Raw genomic sequence first — 27,102 nt, forward strand, 5'->3', positions numbered from 1 at the left:
TCAATTGACACCTGTCAATACAAGGTATCCGCTGACCAGCATCACGTGACCATATCGCGGGCTCAGGTTTACAGCTCCTCGAGGTCACGTGTTTTCTTGAAGTTGACCGCTGACCAAGTGCTGGTTATCGATTGGATCGCGGGCTCATATTGGGTTAGCTTGTTGGAAACAGGGCAGGACTGCTCGGAAGCTAGTTTACGTTAACCCAGGATTAAAAGTTAATCGAATTATAACTTTTTCTTCTATACAAAATGTGTTTTGCTGTTCTGTTTTGTGTATATGGTGATTATTAAAACTCAAAACAGAAGGCCAAACAATATACAGAAACCTCACCGCAAAGTTACAAAACTCAAATCAAAATTCTACCTTTTTCTGGGTTAGCTTAATCGGGCTTTGAACAACCCGGCCCAGGAGCTACGCTTTTAGGCTGGCCTAAATCTATATATCATATAATGGTAATAGGACTGAGTGGAGTCCAATTCGGTCTGTAATCATACGAGTGATTAACAAAATCGGACGACCGCGAAGCGGGAGTCCGATTTGTTAATCACGAGTATGACTACAGACTAAATTGGACGACACGATATCCTGTTACCAATTAATCAAAACTGTGACAAAATTCGAGAAACGAACAAACCATCGATTGAGCGCTGAACGATTAAACGTCGTTATGAATGCTGAAAAACACAGCAGTTCACTTAACAAAGTACACCGCAAAAGCGCGCGCAAAATGACGCGTACACTGTTCAATTAATGCTCAAATCGGGCTGCTGATAGCTAATCACGTTCGAGAATTTTGTTATAGTTTTGATTAATAAATGTAATTACGAGTAATCGATGGGTAATCAACAGGTTATCTATGAGTTATAAGATAAAAAGCATCAATGAATAATCGATGACATCGACATGACATCGTGTTGGTCATCGATTACTCATCGAATTCGATGTCATCGATCAGCGATCGATTAGTTACGTCTGAGTAACAGGAGCAGTTAGCACAGGTTGGATTGGAGCCAGAACTCAATTTTTACATGCTACGACCACTACACTGACTTTCCTTGACAACATTTCTACCGATGCGGACTTTCAATGGAATGTTGGTACAGAGTTTGGTTGGTACTGATATTGTTCCTCACGATCGTTAAGTTGGGATCTCACATAATTAGAGGAATCAACTATTTTTCTTGGGACGCCACAGTAAAGTCAAGCTAACAGGTTTTGGTTGGTTTACGTCACCAAACAAAGAATAACTACATACTCTCTTGGCGCACACCTACTCGACAAATTAGATATCACTCTGAATTAAAATACCTTTTCTCCCCGCTTGCATTTCCCCTTTTATGTCATCAACGCGTGCATTTAATTCCTTCACGTCTGACCCGACTTCCTTCACTTGTGTCTTCACATCTGTTAGTTCAGCTTTCACGTCTGACCCCACATCTTCCACTTGTGTCTTCACATCTGCTAGTTCAGTTTTCACATCTTTCACTTCCGAACCGACATCTTGTATTTGTGTCTTCACATCTGTTAGTTCAGCTTTCACGGCTGACCCCACGTCTTCTACTTGTGTCTTCACATCTGTTAGTTCCGTTTTCACATTTTTTACGTCTGACCCCACATCTTCCACTTGTGTCTTGACATTTGTTACATCAGTTTTCACCTCTTTCACGTCTGACCCGACATCATCCACCCTTGACTCGATCTTGGTAAGATGATCGTCGATTTGTTTAAACTTGATGGCAGCATCTTTTTCCTTCTTCAACTCGTCTTCCAATTGTTGAAGTCTTGTTGTGGGAAAGTCGTCTTCGCCAAGCTTTCCAATCTCATCAATCTTAGTGGTGTTTTGTCCAAGTGCAGTAAAAGCATCCTTTGCCAGCTGTATATAATTATCAAAGGTGGCCTTGTCAATCTTTTGTGTACTGATCTGGTGACAAAGCGCGTTTCGTAGCAAGCGAAGCTGATCCAAAGCTAAGGCGTACGTCTCCGCTTGGTTTCCAGTAGGGCTGACAACCGAGTGATGAAATGTCCCGGCTGATATACCACGTGGCTTCACATACAGTTTGTCCAACGTGCTGACGCCTCCAGTCCCGTCTGGCATGGAAAAGGTCTGAGCAAAGAGAGTGGCTTTGAATAAAGCTGTACAGTCCCACTCCTTGTAGGATTTGTTCAGAGTTGGTACTTTCTTCACTCCACCCTCTTTTGCAAGTAACAAGTTTAGTACCGTTACAGAGTCATCCCATTTTGGGACGCATGGTGAAGTAGCGACCCGGTTGTCCCACATGGAAACAAAGACTTGACGCAGGACAACAGGGAAGTCATCTAGCACAACAGTGGAAAACTTGAAAAAGTTCAGTTGTTCCGGAGAAAACGTCATTGTCAGGCGTCCGGAATGTCTCCAAGATCCTCCGTTAATGATACTGGGTGGCAAATTAAAATTTGACAAGGGTCTTTTGAAACAGTTCAGTTGAAGCTAAAAACAGAGCATCTGCAAAGGAAACACTTTTTTTTAAGAGATTTTGCATAGCGGCAAATTTCATTACGAGGTGACAACACCACTTACTGGATGTATGTTTTAATTCAGCTTTAATGCAATCTGAAAAGTGCTGTTGTTTGTTAATAATATTAGTGATCACCAGAAAATTAGAATTCTAGTACAATTTAGAATTTAAAAAAAGAACGCGTGATAACAGGTGTTATTATACATTGAACTCACTATCTCTTTTCTGATTGGCCGAAAGCGTACAGTGAATTTTCGAAATCAGCGCCTGTGACGTCATCTAGCTGCAGATCATACAATAATGTCAAGGACACTCAAGGTCACGGGTAATCAGGTCATGTCTGACCACGGTGCATGATTTCTAAGGGTAATCATGTCAAGTTCGAACGCTTTGTGTTACTTGCCATTAGTGAAGCAGCAAAAAATGACTTCCTTTTTTTTTCGTTCAATGTATAATAAAACAATTATTAGACTCGGTTTTTGTGATATCCAGAATAATCAAGGTCTGCTAATAATCAAGGTCTTGAAGGAGCTTACAATTGACAAAGCCAGATGTAAGCGTTTTGTCCCAAATACACGATTTGGTGTATCAAAATGTCTCAAGTTTTCCTAACATTTTCCAAAATCGGACACAGTAAGTATGAAGACACACTTTTCTTCACATTCCTTGCTATCTACGAGATATGACAACTTGTGGGGAGGCAAGGAGAATTTTAACTGCTGTGCTTTCCTTAGGCTGCGAGCTGGCTCTTCACGGGGAATACTTAGACCATTTTCGATATATTAAGATTCTATCTTGGCTCCGAGGCTTGGGGGAATGAAACAAAAGGAATCACATCGAGTTTAAGTGATGAATAATTAATTTATTTTATTTTATTCCCCCAAACCTCGGAGCCATGTTAGAATTTTAATATATCGAAAATGGCCTAATTGTCACGACAACTTTGCGGAGAGGAAAGCAATGAATATGAAATATTCTCTTCAGAAAGGAAATATAAAATCGGTGCCCTTCGTTTGCATTGTAATTAATAATTGTTATTCCGTGGGTTCGATTACGTTCAAGAAACTTCGAATGCGTTCCGAGGTGTAAAAGGGAATTACCCGAGTGTTTCAAATAGTGAAAGCGGAAGAGAAACTAAAACATTTTCTGAGAGGATTACTATGACAAAACCAGTGAGTTTCAGGACAAAAAAACTATAAAAGTGAAGTGACTGTACCTTCCTTAAGAAACCGTAGAATTTAAAACACTATTATACTTCGATTTTGACAGCGAAACATAGTATCTGGGCAGGGAAAATGGCGATCACTGCATGGTGTAAGAAGCGAGGCACAGGCAAAGATTCCAGTGCTCCTGCTTTCAAAACCCCTAAGTCTGCATTCATAAAATAATAACGGACTTAACAGCCTTCTCTCCTCAAAGAATAAGGCAATGATATACAATAAAACTCAAATTAAAACTATTATAAACTTGGTACAGCCTATTATGTTTACGTTCGATCTGGCTTATTTTCATGCGACGCGACGATCTTAATTATGCTGTATATTTACAAATGAATAAGCTTCAAATCGAAAGCAGCAGTCAGGTAAAAAAGAACAGAAAACGAGAAATAAATTGTGTTTTACCTACCGATTCACTAAGTACCTTCCGTCTCCACCGTATTTTGCCAGACATCGCGTGATCTCTGCACGATTGCACTCTTCCCCAGACCCCTAAACGCTGCACGGGTGCGCGAGGGAAGATTGGACGCACGCGCGAGGCGATCGCGCGCTCCGAGCTGGGTTGCCCCACGTCTCACACTGTGTATTATTGGGGAATTTAGAAATACTTCAATCTAGAAGTCCTCTCTCCACTAATTCTTTCCTGACTGCGAGGGATTAAGACAAGGTCGACTTGTGGCAAGTCTTTTTCCTGGCTGAGAAGTCCTTTTAACTTTGAACTTATTTACATGCATCATTATATTAAATGCATCAACTGATCAAGTCAAAGGAAAAGAAATTATGACTGTGATGGTGGTTGGAAATGTGCTCTTTTTTTATCATGGATTTTCACATTTCCTTTTGAAAAGAAAAAATTAGGTTTAGCTTTGATTGAGAAAATTTCTCCGCCACTGGACAGAGTATTTCATCACAGTTCCAAACACCTCAGAGATACCCTGCTGCCTTTTATATGATCAACTCTCTTCTGGGTGTCTGGACATGTCACAGTTGATACATTACAAGTTCACTGATGCAAACGTTCCATTTGTCTGATTGACAAACAAATGGATGTTAAAAAGAATGATACTAAAAGGAAAGGATCTCTAATGTGGTATTTATTTGCTCTTATTCATTTCAGTTCAGCAACTACTGAATCATTTGTAAACTATAATTTCACTAAGTTGCTGAACACTATAATGGCTTTGTACAGCTACATATTTTTCAGATTTGACATTGTTTCCAAAACAGTTTTGTCATTTATATATTATTTTACAGAAGGCATCACCATCCTTGGTGAGGTCTGTCAACATTATAAACGTGTCTTTATTTAGAGTACGAGTAGTTCCTCTTTCTCTTAGTCTGTCATGTGTGATGTGAAAGAAAGTTGCAAGAGAAAAACGGCTGCATGAAATCATAGGGGCGAGATGCACTTCCCGCCCCCAGGATTTCATATTTTTTCGTGCGGTTTTCTTTCACGTCATGCATGACGAACCAAGGGAAAGAGGGAATACTCGTAGTCTAGTCTTTATTGCGCCATGTATTTTGTAATCTAAATTTCACTGCATGAACCTATGTACCTATGTAGTGTACAGGAGTGAATAGAGCACCTCTGAATGAATTGACCTTTTTACTATATTTTGGATAAAGTTTAAATTACAACCAGGCTGCGAACCTGAAGAGAAACAAAGAGTTAATCAGGGTTATGCACCACTCAGAAGTTATCAAAGTGCTCCACTTTTTGCATATCCAGTTTGGCCCACGTCTTAAATGTTGTATTATTTGACTAGTTTTTAATACTTTTTAATAAACAAGAACAGAAATGACATAATTTGTTATTTTATAATTTAATTTATACATCTTCACTACCCTTCCAGATTCACACTCCTACACTACTTCTTCTGTTGTTTCCATGTGGCTGAAGTTGAAAGAAGTCCTTTAGTTGCTGTGCATTGGCATGTCCCACCACAGTAGCCAGAGACTAAAATTAAAACAAATTAACAAGCTGAGTCTTCATCTAGTAATACTGTAGTTATGAAAATATCTGAAAGTTACACTGTGACTACTCAAACCTAGGCCACCCAACAAAATTCTCTACAAAATAATGAATGAAAACTTTGAATGTTCCCAATAGATTTCCACAAATTACCAATCTGATCAAGTGGCACATTGTTATTTTGACCATTTTTATAATTTTAACAGGCAAACACTATTTGTCAATTTGCAAAAACAATCACTTGGATGGCTTCGGTTGGGGTAGCTGCATTGTAAGTTTCAATGTTTTGCTCAACAAATGACTCCAGAATTGTTCTACATGTATATGGACTGTGTATAGTATTATTTATAACAAATTAAATTGACAACAGTCATTATTAATGGCAAAGGTAAATGCATCATTTCAATTATCAAAATGTTGCATCACATGTACTCCAGGTGTATACTGGGCTGAATGCAGCACCTTGGTGATTATTTGGCTTAGACTAGTACAGACTATAAGGTGAGAAAGTGCAAAGTGTAGTCTGTTCTTAGTCATAGCATATACAGGCATCATGCAATAATCCTACAAGACACTCTTTTCTTTGCTGAGGCCAATGACTTATGACAGTTTGTCAAGGTAGTGAAATCTGTACCATAAAAAAATTAACCAAATAGATTACTTACAGCAACTGAAGCCTTACTGATTTGTTCAATACCTAAAAGAAAATAGTAGATTTAAGATAAATTTTACCACAATATCAAATTATATCCAATATCTTAATAATAAGCATATGGATTCACTAGGTTTCCTTGTGTTCTGTTCTTGTTCTTTAGGTCGGGTGGCGATGAAACATAACCCCTTCCACTCCTGTACACACATTGAGTACATTCCTTTTAGGCTTGCAGAAAATGGGCTATTTCCGAGTAACCTCTTACCACTGTGAGAATACTAGCCTCCTACACAGACAGATGCTCTTTGGGCTGACACCACACAATCTTCCTCCCCTACCAATGGCATGAGTCCGAAGAAAGTCTGCATAGGAGGCTGTGTTAGTACAAGTTTTCATGGGAAGCCATTCATACATGTATGAAAATGTATTTCATCTTTGCATTCATTTTCAAGCAAATCAAACTCAATTTCATGCGCAATGTTTTGACCGAAGACTCAGAAACAAACTATTGTCTCATAAAACAATTACCACATAAAACAACACCATGTTGAGTTTATATAACAATGGTGAATAGCTATAATAACCTACTTACTATTAAACTTGGATAACAGAGCCATTGCTTTTTTCTGTCCTAATCCTGGCACAGTCTGTAGAGTTGTGAGAACAGCTTGGTCTGTAGGTTGTGGTTTCATTTTGATGCGGTAAGGGTTACTTTGGGGCTTGCTCTCCAACAAGACCTGGTATGAATTTTTGAATTCATGTAACAGTGATACCAATAAATTATAATACTGTTTTATGCCTGGGGGTTTTAAAAAGGGACAGGCACCGGGCAAACTAACTGGCTGTGAGGACGATTTTGCTTGCCTGGTTTGACCATCTTGAAGGAGGTTTTTTTCTGAAAAGAAGTTCAGTCCCATTTCAAAAAGTTTTGCATGTGTGTGTAAAACAATTGCCTTCCTGCTGAAAACCTTAATGAAACCCCTGCAGTTATGCCAAATGATAATTGTTTTAAGTTATAAATCACATAAATCTGCATAAAATCATCAAAGTGTTTCTATTGGCTCAGTGACATGTTTATCAACATTAACATAATGCACATATATCATAAAATTACATGGGCAATATACATTGTATATCACTCATTATATCACGCACATTATTAGGTCAATTCCTTTAGTTAGGCTAACACTGCTCTGTGGATAGAACCCTTAAGTTAGTATATTAGCTAAAGGTGCTTCAAAAAAAGACGCTTCTTGCAGACAGTAAAATAACTTTCTGAAACGTTATCTATTGAAGTGGGAAAACTTTTAAAACTGTTATCACTTGACAGTGTGAAATTCCATGCATGTTCCATATTGATCATGGGGTAAAAGTAAAGAAGAGCCCTCCCCCCCGCCCCCCACCAAAAAAACACACTAGCGGTTGACTGTTGATTAACTGTCGGCCAATAATCATGGTAATCTTCCTCAACGTATAGTCCAATAATGAACAGTCTCCCAGTCCCCAACCTCATGACACACTCATCAATATAAGAATTATTATTTTTCTGCTGCAGGGGTTTCATTAAGGGCCGGTCACCAGGCAAATTGACCGGCTGGTTTGACCATCTAGTGGAAAGTTTTTCTTACAAAGAAGTTCAGTTCAAATAGTTTTGCCTGCCTGTGAAAACCAGTTGCTCTCCTGCTGAAAACATTAATGAAACCTCTGCTGCTGTATAACATTTTGCTATTCCAAACTCTCTGGGGGACTGAAACTGTTTAAACTTCTGGAGGTTCATTAGAAAGGAAACGATAGTTTACCATTTGAGCTAAGATTTTGCCAGCTTCCACAGGTGATGCTACCGGAAGAAGTACCAGTCCCCTCTCAATTACAACAAACTTCTGCAAATCATAGAAGTATTGGGAACTAAGGGATGTCTTTTCAGCCAATATCACTCTTCTAAATGTTGCCTGAAAAAGATAAAGAAATAGCAATGCTGTTTTGATTCTCTGCCAGAGGCTGTTGGGCATCCTACTTATTGGACTGTGAGTTTGATGTCATGAAGACCTTAGTTAACTGTCAAGAGTTGGGCAGTCCCAGTGACTTATCCATTAAAGATAGAATATCGATAAAAATGATGATTGGTTTTATTTTGTATGTTTCAACCATAATGCATGACAAACCATCTGCACACTGTAAGAACCCTCTAGGACTTGATAATAGGAGGTTGTCTTGCCAACCAGATTGCAGGTTTGCTGGAAGTGAGCCTCTGGGATATAGAGTGTATGCAAGGGTTAAAAAAGAAAGACAGAAATTTATTATAGTTTCTAGAATTTGCAGCATACTAAATGGGAGAATCCAAAAAAATCTTACTCCATCCCACCGAAATAATTTTACAATACCTTGGCAAATTTGAGCAGCTTCCCTTTGTAATTGTATCCACCCACAAGATCTGCTTCAGTGAGATACAATACTCCAACATCTGATGATGGGTTGAAGTCTATTATTCCCATGCAGTCATCAATTTGAACAGTAACATGGCTTTCTGACAATAAACCAAATTATTGTACATTGTAGTCACCATCTGTCTTTTCATTGGCTAAAAGCCTACGGTTAACTCTGGGAAACAGCGCAACCTACAGATTATTCACTAATCTGCGAGCAGACTAGTAAATAATCCATAGGTTGCACGTGCAATGCATGATTCCAAGAGCAATGTCAAGTTCACGTAAGAACATGGCTTGTGGAAAATAAACTGTGTTCGGTGCAATAATGTATTTGTTGTTATTTTCTTTAAAACAATGTATAATAAAACAATTATGAGATTTGGTTTTTGTGATATCCGAAATAATCAAGGTCTTGGTAAGTGTTATCAGCCGAAGCCGAAGGCTGAGGCTGATAACACTTACCTTGACCTTGATTATTCCAGATATCACAAAAACCTCATCCAATAATTGTTTACAACCAACTAATTATTCATCAAGTAAGCATTATCAGGTGGTCATCCATGTTGGTCGATCAGTCAGTCAGTCAGTTCATTCATGCATCTGTGCGTCCAACCGATAAATCAATTAATCAAACAACCAGATAATCAATTGATCAATCAATGAGTCAGTCAGTCAGTGATTTTGTCAGTTAGTCAATCAATCAATCAATCAATCAATCAATTAGTCAAAACAACAATCAATCAGCCAGCCAGTCAATCATCCTACAAGTCCATCCATTTGTCAGTCCGACTGTCCGTCTGTTTATCCATCTGTCAGTCACTCAGTACTCAGTGAGTGAGTCAGTCAAGTCAGTCAGTCAGACAGACACATTTATATATGAATCAATGAATGAATCAAAATGATAAAACATTGTACAGTTGGTAATAAATTAGGTCTTGATCAAGGCAGAAAGACAAAGAGCATAATGATTTACACGCTCTGAAACAGTTGCGATTGTTCTGTCGTGTTGTTTTCAAATTTAAATTTTGGCGCGAAATAGGCGCGAGCAATTACTGTCAAACAAAACAACTAAATTACAACAAACAAACCTTGGAGCGTTTTCACGATCTCACTACCATGGAATCTTTCGTTGACAAGTATATGTCCGGGGAGAATGCAGGCGCCATGGAGCCTTGGTTGAGTTGTGACTTGAGAAGAACGCGACGCCATTTTGTTTGGGCTGAGTGCGTGATTTGGGATCAGCGGTGCAAAACAAAGAAGGAGGCGCAAGCTACGAATGCGCATGAAATTCGAAATGCTCGTTTGGAAGTTTCTCTCGCGTTGTCAACACTTTTGGTGAAAAATCCGTGTTTTTCCCCCATCAAAATGAATGTTTCAGAGTTACTAGCATTTCAGGTATGTGGAGTTGTGTGTTGGGTATTATGTTTGTCTTGTAGAGGTTGTAGGACGGTTGCTATTGGCGATAAAGATAGAAATCTAAAAATTAAGCGTACGGAAAAAGCTTAAAGCTTATTTGCTGTTTTTACTAAGCCTAAAATTTTTCTCTACTAGCCATAACCCTTTAAGCCCCTGTAGGAATGCTGCATTTTTCTAAAATGGTAACTGTAGAACGGAAGACCACAAAGTAATACCATAAATTATGGTTATTAACCCTGGGCTTTTTCAAGTTCCTCAGGGGTTTTCCGGTGGGCTTGTAGATGGGATTTGGAGGGGGGTCTTAATATCCGGAGGGAGGTTTTTCAGCGGTATAAAAAAGGCCTTTTGAAATAAGCTGATGATCCCAACACCCAGCAGTATAAAAAGATGTTTTATGTTTGTGGGAACAAGAAACACTAGGCACAAGTAAGGAAATAAGTATGCAAAGCACAGAGGTCATTGTATGAAGCTTCCTCATAATTGCAAATACCGAACAGTGAGGTAAAAAAAGTATAGGAGACCTTCTATCCTGAGTGCTTATAACTGGAATAGTTTTTTTATGTATACATATAGATGGGCCTCAGGGCTGTGCTCTAGAAGCACCCGGGTGCCACAGGCAACTAACTTTTGCCTGTGGGTGACTGGAAAATCTTACTTCTTTCCTATAAGTTTAAGTGCTGGGCACACAGGATTTCATGGTTAGGAACCTTTGGGCTCCTTGTAATTTTTCTTAGTCCAGAGCCTTTGCCTTATAACCGGCAGGGCTTTAAACCAGAATTTTACAGTAGAACAATTGAAAGTTATTGTTTGTGTTATCTTAAATTACCAAAACAAACATAAAGGATATCACAGACTGGATTAAAGGATGTCCAAAATAAAAAAAGAAAAACTTTCAAAAATACCTCATCCCTTGTATGTAAAGTGTCTACTGGGTACATACCGCTACACAATACCTTGATGTATATTCTCTATTTTCCGGTTGCTGTAATGCACTCTGTTTGTCCCCAAAGTTTGGATGAACTATTGTTGTGAAATGCCCTTGGGAATATGCAGACCTCCCAAGAGAATTTCACAACAATAGTTTATGCAAAATTTGGGGGGCGGGCAAACAGTTTGTATTTTGGAGAGGTGGAAAATAGGGAATGTGTTTTTATCAGACATTCATTTTGCCATAAAACAGGCAAACGTTGCAAAACTTGAGGAGGTGGTTAATCAAGGCTTATATAGGAGGGGTTATGTTTGATTCCTGATGCAATCAAAACCTCAAAACTACCAGTTTGTATGTCTGATACTGTGCCTGCTTATTTGTTTAGCCTGAAAGAGGAACAAAAAGGAAGAAAGGAGAAAATGCCAATCAGCAATCTAATGATTCTAAAAAGAGACCGATAGCCGCAGAACTGTCAACAGGGTCTGGTCTGTCAGAGGAAGAGAGACTAAAAATATTGGAAATGGTGGAAAATGAACCTGAGGTTAGTGATCAGGTTGAAAGAAATTCCAGAATTTGTTGGGATCCATACTGGTTATTTTATAGTTTGTTATTCTTACATGTACAGTGTACATGGTTAAAGACAGAAACTCAGAAATTTGTAAGTACATGTATCTGTACATAATTAATGGAGGGGAATGGTTATGAAATGTGTCAAAGTTCTTTTTTGTATTTTTTTGTTCTCTTTTTTGGCCTTGACCGTGCATAAAACACAATAGTTGTTTACTCCATACTGGGGAACTAACCAATGGAAACGTGTTGGTTACGTAATTCATGCATAGTGTATGAGTGCAAACATAAGATTGTGCATGGTCATGGACCTTCCAACATAAATCTTGGCATCTTTGTTTGCTCCTTTGATGTTTGCCAGGCTTCATAACCAGTCCCCTCTATTAACTATGATCTGTACCAGTGATATATTTTATTTATCTTGCATGTACAAAACCCTTATGTACAATACAATAATACAAATACAAACTTTATTGACAGTCCCTTAAGAGGGCTTTTCAGTGACAAAGAAAATTTATGTACTGTAATGGTAAAAAATAATTTAACATGCTCCAATGGAAAGAATATTGCAATTGTAACATCCCCAAAGTAGATGTGCCACTTAAACTGTTTCCAGATTAAATTAGAATTTAGAAGTACTTTTTTTTGAAATAGGAAAACCAGAGAACCTGGCAAGAAACTCTCAGAGATAGACTGAGACCTGACACCAAACTCAAACCACAATTTATTGAGTCCTGATCAATGTTTTGTTCCAGAAAATATCCATTCCCTATCCCTCTGGAAATTCCACTTTTTGCTCATTCTTTCATTTGGGCTTTTAGCCTTTGAGACCCCCCTCCCCCTTGAAATTTCCAATAGCACTCCTTGAGGTGGGTATGGGTATTTTCTGGAACCACACAATCTGGAAAGATGTTTAAGTATTGTATTCAGTCAACACTCTTCATCACCATTTTGATTAGTGATTTATGTTTTACATTTAGGTTGAAACTCTTGATGTGGGTTCTCTCAAGAGAATGCTACTTTTCTTTGAAAAGAAAGTGACAAAAAATCAAGAAATGAGGATAAAATACCCAGAGAATCCTGAAAAGTAGGTCGTTTTACTTTAATTTTGCTAAAGTTGACAGTTTGACACTTGGTTAAACACTGACTATAATTTCACTTAATTAATTAATAACTAGAAGCTCCATGTAATGCTTGATCACATATAAATTATAAAATTTTGAGATATTTTAAACTCTTAACTTAAATAATAATAACCGTTTCACATTTCATTACAAGCCAGTGTTTATATTATTCAGTTCTAATGGCTGGTTTATTAAAACTCTGCTGATAGATAATTAATGCATCCAGTTTCAGTAGCTGTGTGTCAAAGTTAAGCGTCTGTTGAATTGCATTTTCAGATTGCTTTTTTGAAAGTTTAACCAAAATTGTCTGCCAGACGTAGTGGGTAAAGGATTTTTGCCTAAAAACAAACACTTCAAAAAAGAAATTAGTGACAAATAATTCACAAGGATCCATTGTTGTGGTCCATATCACAAAATTTAAAACCATTTACTGTAAATTAGCAACTGCCTCGAGAAGTGGAGGTTGGGTGTCTGAGGCATCCAGGAGCTTCCACTATTGGAAGCCAGTTCCTGGATGGAGACCGCTCTCATGGCTGGCAAATCCTGGCAACCCAGTCTTGAGCCCCCACATAGAAGGAAGAAAGCAGGCACACGTCACACTGATAAAACAGTGGAAAGAAAAGGGGGGACAGGGGAGGGGAAAAAACCTCTGGGCAGCGTCCCTGTGCTTGAGACTCGGATGCTTGAGGAAAGCTGACATTGTGAAACTACTTGAACACCTTGTGGCCCGAGGGCACATGGAAAGCTGGCACATGCGCAGATCTTTGTGCCACTAACCGCAAAAGCAAGACTTGTTGTTAACTCTGTTAGATTGCATTTAACTTCATTTAAAAGTGATGTTTTTTTCAATTTTCAGAGATTTCAGTAATGCGATTCTATCTGTAATAATTGTATTTTGTTTGATTAGATTCATGGACTCGGAGCTTGAACTTAATGATGAAATTCAGAAGCTACATGTTATAGCCACAGTACCACATCTTTATCATCACATTGTAGAGGTTAATGCTGTTGGAACCATACTGGGCTTGTTAAGCCATGAGAATTCAGGTAGATGCTGATCAATGGTACATGTATTTCAAAAATCAACATCAGGCTAAGCATATTGGCTACTCACTCCAAGGAAGGTCATTAAAAATCTCAAAAATGTGAAGGAATTTTTAGAACCAAAATTTGTAAGGGAACACTTGAGACCAAGACACATACCAAAGACTAGTTGAAGTACAGCAGGCAAATTAAGTCATGTCTGATAGCTCCAGGCTAGTGGATTTTGCTGTTGGGCTAGTGAATTCCTTCTTTTGCTTGCCCTACAGGCAAGTGAAGTTTTTTAGAAACATTTTGTTAGGAAATTTAATTTGCAGATTGAAGTAATGTCTGTTAGAGATGAAGTTATTGACAGTATCTAACTGAGTTTTGATTAATCAAAAATGCTATTAAGAAATTTTCAGGGGGATACTGAAGTTGACTTTTGGTCCACTACATCATATAGTGCTGTTAGAGCTTGCCCAAGCTCAAACCCTGGCTTTTTTTGCACCCTGCAAGTGCGTTTCATGGACTATTAACAGAAGATAGCAATGCCATCTTATGCATGGGTTTCTTCTCGCACACTATTTCCATTGTGTGTTAAATGAACATGAATGTATGCATTTGGTGATACATGTTATGTCATTTGTTAAATATTTTTCCCACAGACATTTCCATAGCTGTTATTGATCTGCTTCAAGAGATGACTGATGTGGACACACTGAATGAGAGTGAAGAAGGTGCCACTGCCCTTATTGATGCACTTGTAAGTTTTTTCTCATATCTTCTTCAAGAATACAAGGGTCTTACTCTTTTGGGAAATTTTTGGTAGAAGTACAACTAGTTTTTGATCCCTACTGTCCATCCAGAAATAATATGAACTGTCTCTGCTGAAAATTACCAGTCATCTTGGGGACCACTCAATAATTACCTGGAGGGGGGGGGGGGGGGGCTGAGAAATGGGTGAAATATGCTTCAAAAGTAAGTCATACCCCCTCTCATTAAGCAAAAATTAATTTCAACCCCCCCTCACATAATGATAATATTAAGGCTAACCCCCCCCCCCCCTTGAAAAGAGTCTCCCCCCATTGATTCCCTTATACCTTGGTTACTTGTTGGAGTTCTTCCTCTGGTACAAATATCACTTCAAATGACTCTTCGACATATGTCAAAGAGTCATTTGAAGAGTCATCAGAATCACTGGACTCTGAGCTTTTGTCATCTTTGCATGAATTGGGAGATTCCTCATCTCCTACAGCATCTCTGGCACTAAGGTCACTGCGTGCGTGGGTGAGAACTCAATCAATCAACTCAGCCTTGCTTCCACTTATCTTAAGACCTTTTTGCTTTAGATACATTTTCAGCTGCTTGTTGGTAAGCGCTTTTACATCTTTTTCAATTGTCCAAGAAATAAGCGGAAGAGTGTTTCTTTCTCTTACTCTTTTTTTGGCTTTTGCATTGAGGAACTAAAGGTGCTGTACATAACTTTTACATGCAGTCTTGTCCTGGGAACATACCTCTTGCAAAGACCTTTCTTCAGAAGAGGGCAATTTTCCCTTGTTGAACAATCTCTTTATTAAATTTTACATCCAACCCCCCCTCTCTCTTGTTGTCATTTTCTCCTATCCCCCCCTTCTAATTTTCCAAGCCCACCCCCCCTCTAGGTAATTATTGCACAGTCCCTTATTGGCCCAAAGTTTTAACAACTTCTCTGACAGACACTGGGGGCTCGAATCTTAAAATATTGTTATAAAAATCAAGTCCACACTGTCTGACAGAGAAGTTGTTAAAACTTAAAAATCCAAGCATATTCGTTTGGTGATGTCTGATGGTCCCTACAAGTTCACTATGGTAATTTTGGAAATATAATTTCCTTGTGTGAGTCTAGCAAGGTACACAACTAGGTGGAGCTTTCATAAAATTTAAATTTGGAGAATATAGTGAATGTCAAGCAAAATATTAGTACAGTCTTAGAGCACCTTTGATGGCTGCACATGTTTTGATTTCTTCATTTTCATGTTGATCTGTCAATGGTTTTAACATAATGAATGAGTACAAACCCTTGTTGTTTCCCCAGTTTACTTTCTTGTTACTTTGTACATGTATGTTCTCTACATTGGCTTTCATTTAATTATGATACAATGTCTTCTTATTGTTATAGATGGATGGTCAAGTTATTGCCTTGTTAGTGCAGAACCTGGATAGGCTGGATGAAAATGTCAAAGAAGATAGTGATGGTGTACATAATACTTTAGGTTTGTGAACAATGAAACTGGGTTTGTGAACAACAGTACAACAGTACAACAGTACTGTTCGTTGTGTTGTTCACTCCTCTAAAATTTGGCGCAAATTTAAAATCTTATGCATGTTAGTGAGATTATAGAGATGTCTCTTGTCATGCTCTGTTCATTTTCTACACTGAGGATAGGCAACTATTGCTGAGAGTCAACTCAAAAAAATTCCCCGCTTATGACACAGTTCTGCTGAGATCTGTATGGAATGTTTTGACTCGTGGTTATTTATGCTTGGAGATAAATAAACAATAACTGATTTCCGAAAATGACAGTTACCAAAGTCCCACACAAACTTCTAGAGTGGGCCAGGGCCAGGGCCAGGGCCAGGGCCAGGGCCAGGGCCAGGGCCTCGCTCTCCCAGGAAATGTTTTGGATTTTAACTCCTTAAAGTTCCCGTTTCTTGGGTTTCTGAGACATTCTAAAAAATCTGACCTATCTCCATAAAATGATGGAAACTGATATGGATCTGAAGCTGAACTGAGTAGTAACCAGTCACAAATGCTCTGCAGAGTTTTGTAGAGTTATTTTTAGGTCAGTTTCAAACATCTATCTCACGGGGAAAGAAATTTAGACTTAAACAAGTTTTGTTTCCCTAACCTAATGTACATAAATTTGAATGATGTGTGAATCAGTTTAATTTTGTGCATGTTAAAAATCCAAAACATTTCCCTAGGTATTATAATATATGCTAAATGTGTTCCTCAAATTAATGACTGAAAAAATATCCTAGTGACGTGATAGACAACAGACAGTAATTTTCTGTATTCTGACAACCTTAGGAAAGATCCTTGAAGATCTTTGATAAAATGTTTGAAGTTCATTTAAGGCCCTTGTAGATTTTTGTTAAGATCCCCAATGGGATCCTCTAAGAAGCACCATGAAGATGTTCAAGGACCCTTGAAGATCCTTGAAAGACTTTCACCATGTTTTTACCTCTGAATAGGAATCATAGAAAACATGACAGAACTCAGACCAGCTGTTTGCCAGGCGGCAGGTGAACAAGGCATGCTTGGATGGCTTCTAAGAAGACTTAAGGTAACTGTCCCCTTAATTGAGTGACAGGGTTTCTCTATATGCATCTTCTGAGTTATTGCGTCTGAAGACAAAATTCAAGGCCCTCAAAAGTCCTTGAAAAGTGCATTATGTGCTTAATGGTCTCTACCATTTGTCGTCTTCATTACTGATGCAATTCCTTTATGTATCTATTAAGTAGTGCACTCTGGCTCTTCTATATGAACGCATGGGTTATTGACCATGTGTGAGGTCAAGATGGCTGGATATTCGCCAAGTTCTTTTTTTTGCATGTCTATGGACCGAGACAGAGTTGAGGTTCATAAACTCGCAAAAAAAGAATGAGGCCAATATCAAGCCATCTTGACTGAACAAGCTTGGTCAATAAAGGATTTATTATATGGCTCTCGGGGAATTTTTCTTGCGGGACATGGCGGGTAGTCCCAAGCGGGCAAGATAGCATATCTTACCTGCTTGGGTAGCCAATCACAGCGCAGGATTTGATTCATCTTGCCCACTCTCAGAGCTAGCGATATAATAAATAATATTATAGCAGAGTATAATAGCATAGTTACATACATGTATCTCCTTGAAAACATTGAACATTGGTCTTTGAAAGTCCTTTAAAAATTCCATTGATTTTGGTGCTAATAAGTCGTTTGTTTGATTTTGATTTTAATATTTTGGAATAAAACTAGGAATTGATCTTAACAAAGATATCAAACACTTTACACATTTTGCAGCAAAAACCACCTTATGATGCCAACAAACTGTACTGCAGTGAGATTCTTTCCATTCTTCTTCAAAACACAGAAGGTAAAAAACACTAAAATGTATTTTTTAGTGGTGTCTTGGATTAGATTAGATTTTTTTTGTTTTGCAGTATTTCCATTATTGTTAACAATCAATCTATAAATAAATTTTTCATAATATTAACAACAAAAGCACAGAAACAAAAAGTGCAATAAATAGAAAGTAAACGTGTGTAGTGACCAAGGGAGCTAAGGCTTTTGGCATGGTCACTGCCAAGTTACACGGTACCCACAGTACATCAGCAAAGAAATGACAACAAATCAGTAGAATAGGGACACTCAGAAACAGTGTACAGTGAAACAGTGTACAGATTAACAATTGAAATTGATTTCATTTGCCCTCATTTACAATTGAATCATTTACCCTCTAAATAATATTAACCCTTTCTTTCACTTCAACAAAAATGTAGTAAAAAATTATTGTCTATGGACTGCTAACTGTGAAGAGAGAGAAATAATTTGGCAATGTTGCATGTGTTGTGGGTTGATGTTATTTAAGATTTTTCAAACCAGTTTGATTTTCATTTCCCTTGTTTCAGATTATGATAATGATTTAGAGACAAATATTGAACATAAAAAGCATTTTGGTTTTGAAACATTTTGAACCAAACATGAATGTAGACCACAACTCATAAGCTTACATGTAGTTCATGGCAGTCTAAATGAATCAATCAATCAATCAATCAATCAATCAATCGATCGATCTTCATTTGTACTCACTCTTGCTCAAAATAAAAAAAATTACAACTAGCTGCCTGGAATAACCATAGGGGCTAGCGGAGTTAGGCAGCCAGTTAACATCAGCATTAAATAGAAATTAAATACAGGTCAGCAAGAAACTTCAATGATCGGTGAAACTGGTCATGAATTCTACTAAAAAATAGTTTTTATGAATGAAGGAAGATGACATGACAATTTGTTTTCTCTTCACCAGAAAACAGACAACTTTTAGGAGAGCTCAGTGGAATAGACACCTTGCTACAGTGCCTATCAGTAAGTTCCTTCAGCTGAAATCTTTTAAAAGGTCACAAGCCCCCATAAAAACAAGACAGTGTTTTAACATCATCCAGGGCGGAGAAAAAAAATTGAAATCGAGTTGCCCAGTAGGCCAGTATATTTCAGTTGCCTCCACTAAAATATTACTTGCCCCATACGCCGATTCCAGAAAAAACCGTAAGTTGCATGCTGGCGGGGCTTAATAGTCTTTGAGCTATCAAAATGGCGGACAAATTGTAGGGGGAGGAGGAGCAATTTTGAATGTATGTGGGTTAGAGCTACTTGTCTGGGGCAAGGAAAAAAGGAAAAAGGTCGGACACAAGTGTTGGGCGGCCGCAAACTCTATAAATTGAAGCAAAAACGTATTTTTGTTGCAACTTATATTGCAATTACCTGGTATAAAATGCTCTGGAGTAAGCGTGTTGCAGCTAGTGTTGCTCAAGAAGAATATGTTCTACTTTTTGCAATGCTTACAACAATGAAAACGTTGGAAAACAAGTTCATTTATATGTTATACTGCGCAGCATCCCTTGCAACTGGTCTGACAACAGCACAACAAAATTGCAAGACAAGCTTCAGACAAAATTTCGTAGTGTTACAGGACCTTTAATAGGCTTGTCTTTTCAAGTCTGGAACGTAGACATCTTCAAGATGAGACTGGTGCATTCTCTTCATTTCAGTTCCTGAAGCTTCTAAACAGTATTTATTAACACCATTGCAGCTGTACAAGCGATATGATCCCACAACTTCAGATGAATTAGAATTCATGGAAAATCTCTTTAACTGTCTATGTTCCTCATTGATGTACAATGCCAACAAAGATCTTTTCCTGAAAGGCGAAGGTCTTCAACTTATGATCCTCATGTTAAGGTAAGCTTTACGTGTAAACCCATTTTCTTCCCAGTCTTTTACCATTCTTCTTTTATTTGTTAGTTGTGCTACTCTGCTAGTTTTAAACTACAGTTCTCATTAAAGGAAATATGTCATGGTTTGTGCATCTTGAAAAGTTTAGCCTAAATATTTCAGGTTCGTCATTTGCAATCCATGTCAATCATATCCATCCTTAACCATCCTTGTTCAATTATGGTTTATTAGTATCTCTTAAGTGTTTTCCTATCTTAGTAAACTATTATTTTTAGGTTTCCTGAACAACTTAAAGGTATTTTTGTATTTGGCCAAAATAACTCAAACTACCGTGACTGAACTCCTTTAACCAGAGAGTGAGTTGGGCGGTATTATTTTGCAGAGAAAAGAAACTTTCTCGGAGAAGCTCCCTGAAAGTGTTAGATTACTCCATGCAAGGAGCTGAGGGCACAGAAAACTGCAGCAAGTTCATTGAATTTCTGGGACTCAGAAGCTTATTTCCATTGTTTATGAAGGTAACTGAATGATGCTATGCATTTTCGAGCAATAAGCCAGAGCTGAACAATATTAAGTTTCCCTTTACATTTTTGTATTTTAAGTGCTAAGACTTGCTTTTGAAATTGAAACCTCTAATGTTCCTAATCAAAACCTTTCAAAAGCAGCAAAGAATGCCCATATGAAAGTAAAGTGAATGTGACAGAACTCTGAAAGGGATTGCTCGTAAGCTCATAAGTAAGGAAACAAGGCTTGAGGTGAATTTTGAGTAAGAGAGTCACATACATATGCATAAGACCGATTGACCATACCCCTGTCATTTTTATGCTAAATATGCTTTATGGACCGCTGTGAAAGCTTTTGGGTACACCAGCATTCGCGAGACAGAGAAGTCAGTAAAATGCATTCTGTCACATCGCCAAATTCTCTTGATAAAGATTGTAGAACATTTATGATGAACCGTGAAGATAATTTACTTGTTGGTCTTAGTTTTCACACTGCCTGTATTTCAGCCTCTTAAGAGCAACAAGAAGGTTGGTTCTTCAGAGGATGAAATAGAAGGTGAGTTTTGTAATTTTTTGCTGTTAGTTCAATCTCTTCACCCAACTGAAACAAAACGCTGGTAACGACAACAACAACAGCAACTTTATTGTACTCATTCAGCCAGAAATTAAATGAACACAAATAAGTTAAAAATAAAAAGAGTAATGGCTACCCGAAATAACCTTAATGGACTAATAAGACTGGGCAGCCATCCTTAGTGATTTAAAGTAATTATTTATTCGGGTCAAATAAGAAGAGAAAATACGAAAAAGACATTAGGTAACCTGCAAAGGACAAGGATCCCATTCAAGAGGGTAGCAGCCTGTCGATGTTGAAGAAGTGATTACTATCTAGTTCTGTGCACACATATGCCTGGTGTAATCCCCTCAATCATGCGTAACATTGATAGAAGCATAAGGTACCCGCTATATCGAACTCTAGGGGAAACGAAAAATAGTTTGAGATGTCGGAGGTTCAAGATAGCTGATAGTAAGATAGCGGGGAGTTTGAGAAAACCGAGTTCGACAGATAGCGAAATTCAAACAGAGTTTTAAACTTCAAGTATTCTCTTGTTTATAGACAATACGCAGTGCTCTTTCTCTTATTCTCTTGTTTATAGACAATACGCAGTGCTCTTTCTCTTGTTCTGTTGTTTATAGACAGTAAGCAGTGCTCTTTCTCTTATTCTGTTGTTTATAGACAATACGCAATGCTCTTTCTCTTATTCTCTTGTTTATAGACAATACGCAGTGCTCTTTCTCTTATTCTCTTGTTTATAAACACTACGAAATGCTCTTTCTCTTATTCTCTTGTTTATAGACACTACGCAGTGCTCTTTCTCTTTCCTTACAGAGCATACCTGTTCAATAATCATGTGGCTGTTCAGAAACTTATCCGGGAACTTGAGAACTCGTCTTGTGCAGAAGTTTGTTGAAAATGATCACCTTAAAGTGGACAGGTTAATGGAACTTCACATCAAATACCACAACAAAATACAAGACTGTGATGCCAAGATAGAGAAAGAAAAACAGGTAGGATGTTGGGTTTTATCAGCGAAACAGCAGGTTCTATTATCTCTAACAACTTCTGCTGAGATGGGTTGTTCAAAGCCCGTTTAAGGTGACCCAGGATTAGCGAGAATTCTGATTTCAGCTTTGTAACTTTTCGGTGAGGTTTTTTTTATTTATATTGTAGGTCCTTCATTTTTGAGTCTAAATAATCTCAAACTACACAAAACATAAGCGGCGAAATACAATTTTTTACAAGAAAAATTAATAGTTTGATTAACATTTAATCCCGGGGGCCGTTTCTAAAAAGCCCCGGAAACTTTTTGGGTCCGCAAAGCCATTTTTAGTTAATCTGCATCTAAAAACGGAGAGGTGTATATGCCTGAAACGTCTAGTATAAAGGGAACTTCTGTTCATATTAAGAATGTGTGAATAAAACAGCTCTGTAATCAAAATGTTGGAGATTTTGGTACGGCTTTCCAGATGTGAAAACCTTTCCGGACCTTCGAGAAACGGGCCCCTGCAGCTGGTTTAGCGTAAAGCGGCTTTCGAACAACCGTGCCTTGATGCATGTGTGACGTCTTTTCAAAAAGCATTTGATTCTAATTTTTTTGTTGTTTGTGTAATCTTAATAGGAACTCTTAGATGAAGGTGAGGAGATGGACGAGGCGTTAGAGGACGAGTTTTACATGCGGAGACTGGACGCTGGTCTGTTCACTCTTCAGCTCATAGACTGTATCATCATGGAAGTTTGTTGCTCTGGTGTGACTTCGGTAAAGAACACAATCACTGATATATTTTGTTCCTTTTGTTCCTTTATAGTTCATGGTAAGGTTAAGTCTGCATTCGAGGGAAGTAGTCTATCAGGCCGGAGCTTATTCCTGTTTCTGTAGCATGAAGCGACTAGGAGTATTTCTACCCCCCCCCCCGGATGGGATGCTAGTCCCTCGCAGGGTTACCCCCAGCATTAAGTTCGCCGGTGCCTATTTATACACCTGGGTGGAGAGAGGCACTGTGAGAGTGAAGTGTTTTGCCCAAGAACACAACACAATGTCCCCGGCCAGGGCTCGAACCCGGACCGCTCGATCCGGAGTCGAGCGCACTAACCATGAGGCCACCGCGCCTCCACAACAATTCATAACTGAGGGAAAAAAGGGGGGGAACTGGAACAGATCTTCTAAACACAGACGGTGGTACCATGGCCCCCAATTGTCACTTTTAGGTTAACATTATCGCTCTTTATAGTAAATATATGAAAGATATGAAATTTGAACCGCGGAGAAATATGTAAAGACATGCATGATCATCACAGTTAAAATAACGCCTGAAGAAAAAAAATCAGTCTTGAACGGGATTCGAACTCATGACCTCTGCGATACGGTTTATGTTTCGTGGTTCGGTAGAGACAAAAATAAAGACAATAAACAGTAGAAAACTCATAGAAAACTCAACAACTACTTTTAATGGCGGAGCACATGGAGCGAGAAAGTACATTGCTCAAAGTACGTGATCAGGTCTCGTGTAGAAATACTGGAGTGCGTGACAGCATTACGTTACAGTGTAGTCAGGCTCTACCCATTGAGCTATGAAGCCAACTGGGAGCTGGACACATAGTTCGTAATATACCCGTAGGTGGTGAAGAATACAGTGAAATATGAAAAAGCTTAAATTTGGACTGCAGAGAAAGAGGTAAAGACATGAAAATTATTTCCTTTTCGGTGTCTTAATATCTCGGCAAGAAATATTAACTTTGGAATTTCCTTCCATCGGAAAGTCATTTGAAACCCTTACAGTCTGGTTAGTCCTCGCGTTGTGTTCTTGGACCTAGTGAACGTAACTTTTGCAATGCCTCTTTTCACGTTGCTTAAGAAAGGACAATGACAAATTCTTTAACAGTTTGTCGGTCTCCCAGTGAGGAAACTTGTGAGGGACTAGCTTTGCATGCAAGTTTAAATTGACCGGTGTGCAGTATTCTTACTTCCTTGGGGTTTTCTATTTGAGCCTTTGCACTGAAATTAGAAACTGAAATTTATTGGTCAATGTTTCAAGTCTGTTTCCTTGTTTGCGTAATGAACAACTGTCATCTTTATAGATAAAACAACGGGTGGTTACTCTGTTAAATCAACATGGAGGCTCTATGAAGGACATTAGAGCGATTATGAGAGGTAAGCAGAGCAGTTTTTCAGTTTTACTTAGCGGTTTCTCAAAATGGTTGCTTTTTGTTGAAGTTTTGTTTGCATTTGTTTACTGAGCTTAGTAATGACTGGGCCAGAACCGAAACCAATCACTTGACTTTTCCCGCGTTTGACACCGGCGACGGAGATTCCACTTTGCGTTCTGATTGGTTTGCGACTTTGTTTGCAGCCACTGTGATTGGCTGGTTGGTAACTTTGTTTTATGCTTAACCACGGTCGATAGAGAACTGCTCAAGGTAGTGGTAGGGTCATATATTTAGATTGTCTTTAGAGAGAGATTTTGGTAGGAGAGATAGATGCAAAAATATGTTACGACAGTAGGGAGAGTTACCTGCGCGGCTATAAGGTTTGCTAAGAAAGTAATCAAACGATTCCTCTGTGTTCGATACCAGTATTATGCTACCAGCTGAATTACTAGTTTTACTGGAAACATGCCGTGATTTCAATTCAAACCTATTTCACTTTGTTCTCTGTTGCGAAATCATTGTCAAGGAGAAGTTAGAAAGTCTCAAAATAAGCCTTCAGATTTTCTTTACTCGGCCAGACTCGAAAATAGTTCAATACCGAGAAAAGATTTATATTGAGAGAACAAACAATCAAACTCCCCCCGGGCACTGAAAACTATTTGTGTTTGTATCAGAGTTTCACTGCAGATAAGTAAAATGCTGAAACCATTTTAATTTTCGTTATATAACGTGGCCTACATTACTCTATACGAACTAATACAATGCGAAAAAGAATCGTTCTTCTATGGGAGGATTCCATATTTTAGTCTTGTTCCGGCCGCTGCGAGGCAGACAGACAAAAGGAAGCGCCAGGAAGAACAGCTTGACAGAGAAGTAAAACTATTGTGCTTTGGCAAAACAAGTACCTGCAAAATTGCCGGAAGAGAGACTGCACCAGCGTCTCGGTTTCCGTCTGACGCGTTAGCAATGTAGCAGGCCTTTCCACAAATATCTATCTTTTCGGAAATTCTCTAAAAATCTTCTAAATTTCACAAAGTTTTCTAAATATCTCGAAGAATCCTCTAAATATCTCTTATTTTGTTTTCGTAAAAATACACCGATTTTGAATCATTTGGGCCAAAATTTTGAAACTTTTCTTGCAGTAGTAGGAGTTGAGGAAAGAAGATTCAGGCACTTGGATGTTACCAGCCTCCGCGATTTTGGAAAATTTCTGCTTTAGCGCTTTTAGTGAAATGGAATACATTTTTCGAGTGGAAAATCGTTGAACTGGATTGTTTCTGGCGTAGAACTGAGAATTGCTTCAAGAGAATAGCGAGGGAAACACATGGCTTAGCCAAAAAAAAGCTATGAATATTTCTATAATGTCCTTAAATTTTCGTAATACCTTCTTAATATCTCAGAAACTTGTAAATATCCCAAAAACTATCCGGATATTTGTGGAAAGGCCTGCAATGTAGACCGCGTGGTTTTGGTCAAAATCCAATGGCCGTTTTGTTTTGCTTGTATCTAATTAGAATATGCCGCCAGTGTTGGAGACGCCAAGAGTAAAGAAAGCCGCGAGGCTGAGAAGAAGAGAATCCTGTCGCTCATCGATCGATTTTAACCCATTGAAACATGCGGTTGTCTGAACAAGCTCCGTTTGTTATGCTCGAACAGTTCCGATTTGAGTTCGAGAGTACTCGAGTCTCCGAACAAAGTCACGACAGCTTGCCAACATGACGAAAATCGCAGGATCAGTGGATTTCTCAGTGGTGTGATTTTTTCATCGAAGGAGAACTGAACTATTATCCGTCTGTTCTTTATACGCCTGCCATTCATCGTGGATTCAAGATAACACATTTTAGCAGCAATTGGGCAAATTTATTAAATATTTGCGAACAAAACACTTGTTGTGTGAAGGTGAATTAATCAACATGACACGAGCGTGGGACAAAGAAAAATTCTGAGTCCCCGACCATGGTCATGGGTTCGATTCCTGTCGGGGACTCAGAATTTTTCTTTGTCCCACGCTCGTGTCATGTTGATTAATTCACCTTCGCATTTCATTACCGAGCTTAAAATTCACCATCTTTATTAACTTATCAAAACACTTGTTGCTTACAATTTCTACGATTCTAAGCAGTTTTTCCAGTAGAGTTGTTTTGTAACCGAAGTGCCTCAATGACGTGCAGTTTATGCTACAGTGCTCGACTAAAGAATAAACAGATCAAGAACCAAGACTTGGGCTTTGATTCTTGCATCCACAGATCATTCCTCTCTAAGCTTTCTAAACTTTTTGTCAGGAAACCACGTTTCTGTTTCGCGTGTTCCCTTTCTCGTTATAGAAAACAGCTACTTTATTTGTTTGTCCGGGATAGGCTTCTTCAAGACACTTCTTGACTGACTCTGACTGAACATTTTCGAGCTATCCTAGCAGCGCGCGTTTAATATGAGAGAAAAAATGGTTTCGAATACCATTCGTACAGGTGTTAGACGAGATAACTTGGACTATGACAAAGCCAGTTTCGACATTTTGTCTGTAAACGCAGCTGAATGGTCAAATTTAACATTTTTCCTTTTTGGCAGGGCCTCACTGAATAACACCTTTTGGTGATGTGAGTTCCCTGGTTAAATAACATTATTATTATTATTATTATTATTATTATTATTATTATTATTATTATTATTATTATTATTATTATTATTATTAGACTTATTAGACTTATTAGACTTACCGGCTTTTTTGTCGACTTGCTGTCATATTCTTTGGTGTGCGCGGTGGCGACACAACCTGTACGTAACAACCTCAGTGTACATGACCCGGGAAATAACTGTTCCTTTGTGAGCGTTCTGTGACAAGTAGCATGACATGTGTGCATGACAAGCTAGCCCAATGAGGCGCTGAGTTGTAAAAAGTGGCGTATCCGAATTTTTTTGCAGTGTTTGTGTTATCCTTCCGCTGGACGAAAGCTGCTTCGGTCAATTCTCGCAGCTGAACTGTTCTTTCAGTCATAAAAGTTAAAGGAAGTAAAGGCAGATGTCAGCTGCATTTGTCTCGTGATTTTTTTCTTCCTCCCTTTTGTACCGATGGAGGCTTCAGTTTAATCTTACTGTTCGTGA

The 27,102-nt window shown here is 38.4% G+C and overlaps 3 protein-coding genes across 3 annotated transcripts in view; 1 reads left to right on the forward strand and 2 right to left on the reverse strand.

Annotated features, from left to right (window-relative positions):
• Nucleotides 1-4,341, reverse strand: part of LOC110068160 (uncharacterized) — a 10,962-nt gene extending 6,621 nt beyond the window's left edge. The window contains exons 1-2 of the mRNA XM_089297988.1: nt 4,125-4,341; nt 1,312-2,485 (exon numbers count right to left, since the gene is read on the reverse strand). Coding sequence (XP_089154114.1) covers nt 1,312-2,374 — 1,063 coding nt within the window. The 5' untranslated portion in view covers nt 2,375-2,485; nt 4,125-4,341. The remainder of the gene's footprint in view (nt 1-1,311; nt 2,486-4,124) is intronic.
• A 450-nt stretch (nt 4,342-4,791) lies between these two features.
• Nucleotides 4,792-9,996, reverse strand: LOC110068228 (Fanconi anemia core complex-associated protein 24-like). Its single transcript, XM_020775610.2, has 6 exons — nt 9,854-9,996; nt 8,721-8,863; nt 8,139-8,288; nt 6,932-7,076; nt 6,353-6,384; nt 4,792-5,672 (listed from the first exon to the last, which is right to left on the reverse strand). Exons 1-6 carry the CDS (start codon nt 9,972-9,974, stop codon nt 5,571-5,573), a joined length of 693 nt encoding a protein of 230 aa, XP_020631269.2. The 5' UTR covers nt 9,975-9,996; the 3' UTR covers nt 4,792-5,570.
• Nucleotides 9,997-10,003: 7 nt separating this feature from the next.
• Nucleotides 10,004-26,220, forward strand: LOC110068229 (beta-catenin-like protein 1). Its single transcript, XM_089297992.1, has 16 exons — nt 10,004-10,160; nt 11,495-11,650; nt 12,657-12,763; nt 13,708-13,847; nt 14,489-14,586; nt 15,982-16,075; nt 17,058-17,149; nt 17,869-17,941; nt 18,872-18,930; nt 19,655-19,803; nt 20,180-20,312; nt 20,805-20,853; nt 21,688-21,866; nt 22,478-22,615; nt 23,935-24,007; nt 25,518-26,220. Exons 1-16 carry the CDS (start codon nt 10,131-10,133, stop codon nt 25,604-25,606), a joined length of 1,659 nt encoding a protein of 552 aa, XP_089154118.1. The 5' UTR covers nt 10,004-10,130; the 3' UTR covers nt 25,607-26,220.
• The last annotated feature ends 882 nt before the right edge of the window (nt 26,221-27,102 follow it).

The sequence above is a fragment of the Orbicella faveolata genome, unplaced genomic scaffold, assembly GCF_042242905.1.
Source record: "Orbicella faveolata isolate gen_17 unplaced genomic scaffold, um_ofav_v1 contig_3, whole genome shotgun sequence".
Classification (NCBI taxonomy): domain Eukaryota; kingdom Metazoa; phylum Cnidaria; class Anthozoa; order Scleractinia; family Merulinidae; genus Orbicella; species Orbicella faveolata.

Excerpts from the sequence above, each read along its gene's own strand:
- LOC110068229 (XM_089297992.1), top strand. The coding sequence starts at position 10,131 with ATGAATGTTTCAGAGTTACTAGCATTTCAG. Across the intron at positions 13,848-14,488 it reads GTTAAGCCATGAGAATTCAG|ACATTTCCATAGCTGTTATT; the intron begins GTAGATGCTGAT and ends TTTTTCCCACAG. Across the intron at positions 20,313-20,804 it reads TATTTCCATTGTTTATGAAG|CCTCTTAAGAGCAACAAGAA; the intron begins GTAACTGAATGA and ends CCTGTATTTCAG.
- LOC110068228 (XM_020775610.2), bottom strand. The coding sequence starts at position 9,974 with ATGGCGTCGCGTTCTTCTCAAGTCACAACTCAACCAAGGCTCCATGGC. Across the intron at positions 8,864-9,853 it reads GATCGTGAAAACGCTCCAAG|AAAGCCATGTTACTGTTCAA; the intron begins GTTTGTTTGTTG and ends GTTTATTGTCAG. Across the intron at positions 8,289-8,720 it reads AGCTGCTCAAATTTGCCAAG|GCAACATTTAGAAGAGTGAT; the intron begins GTATTGTAAAAT and ends TATCTTTTTCAG.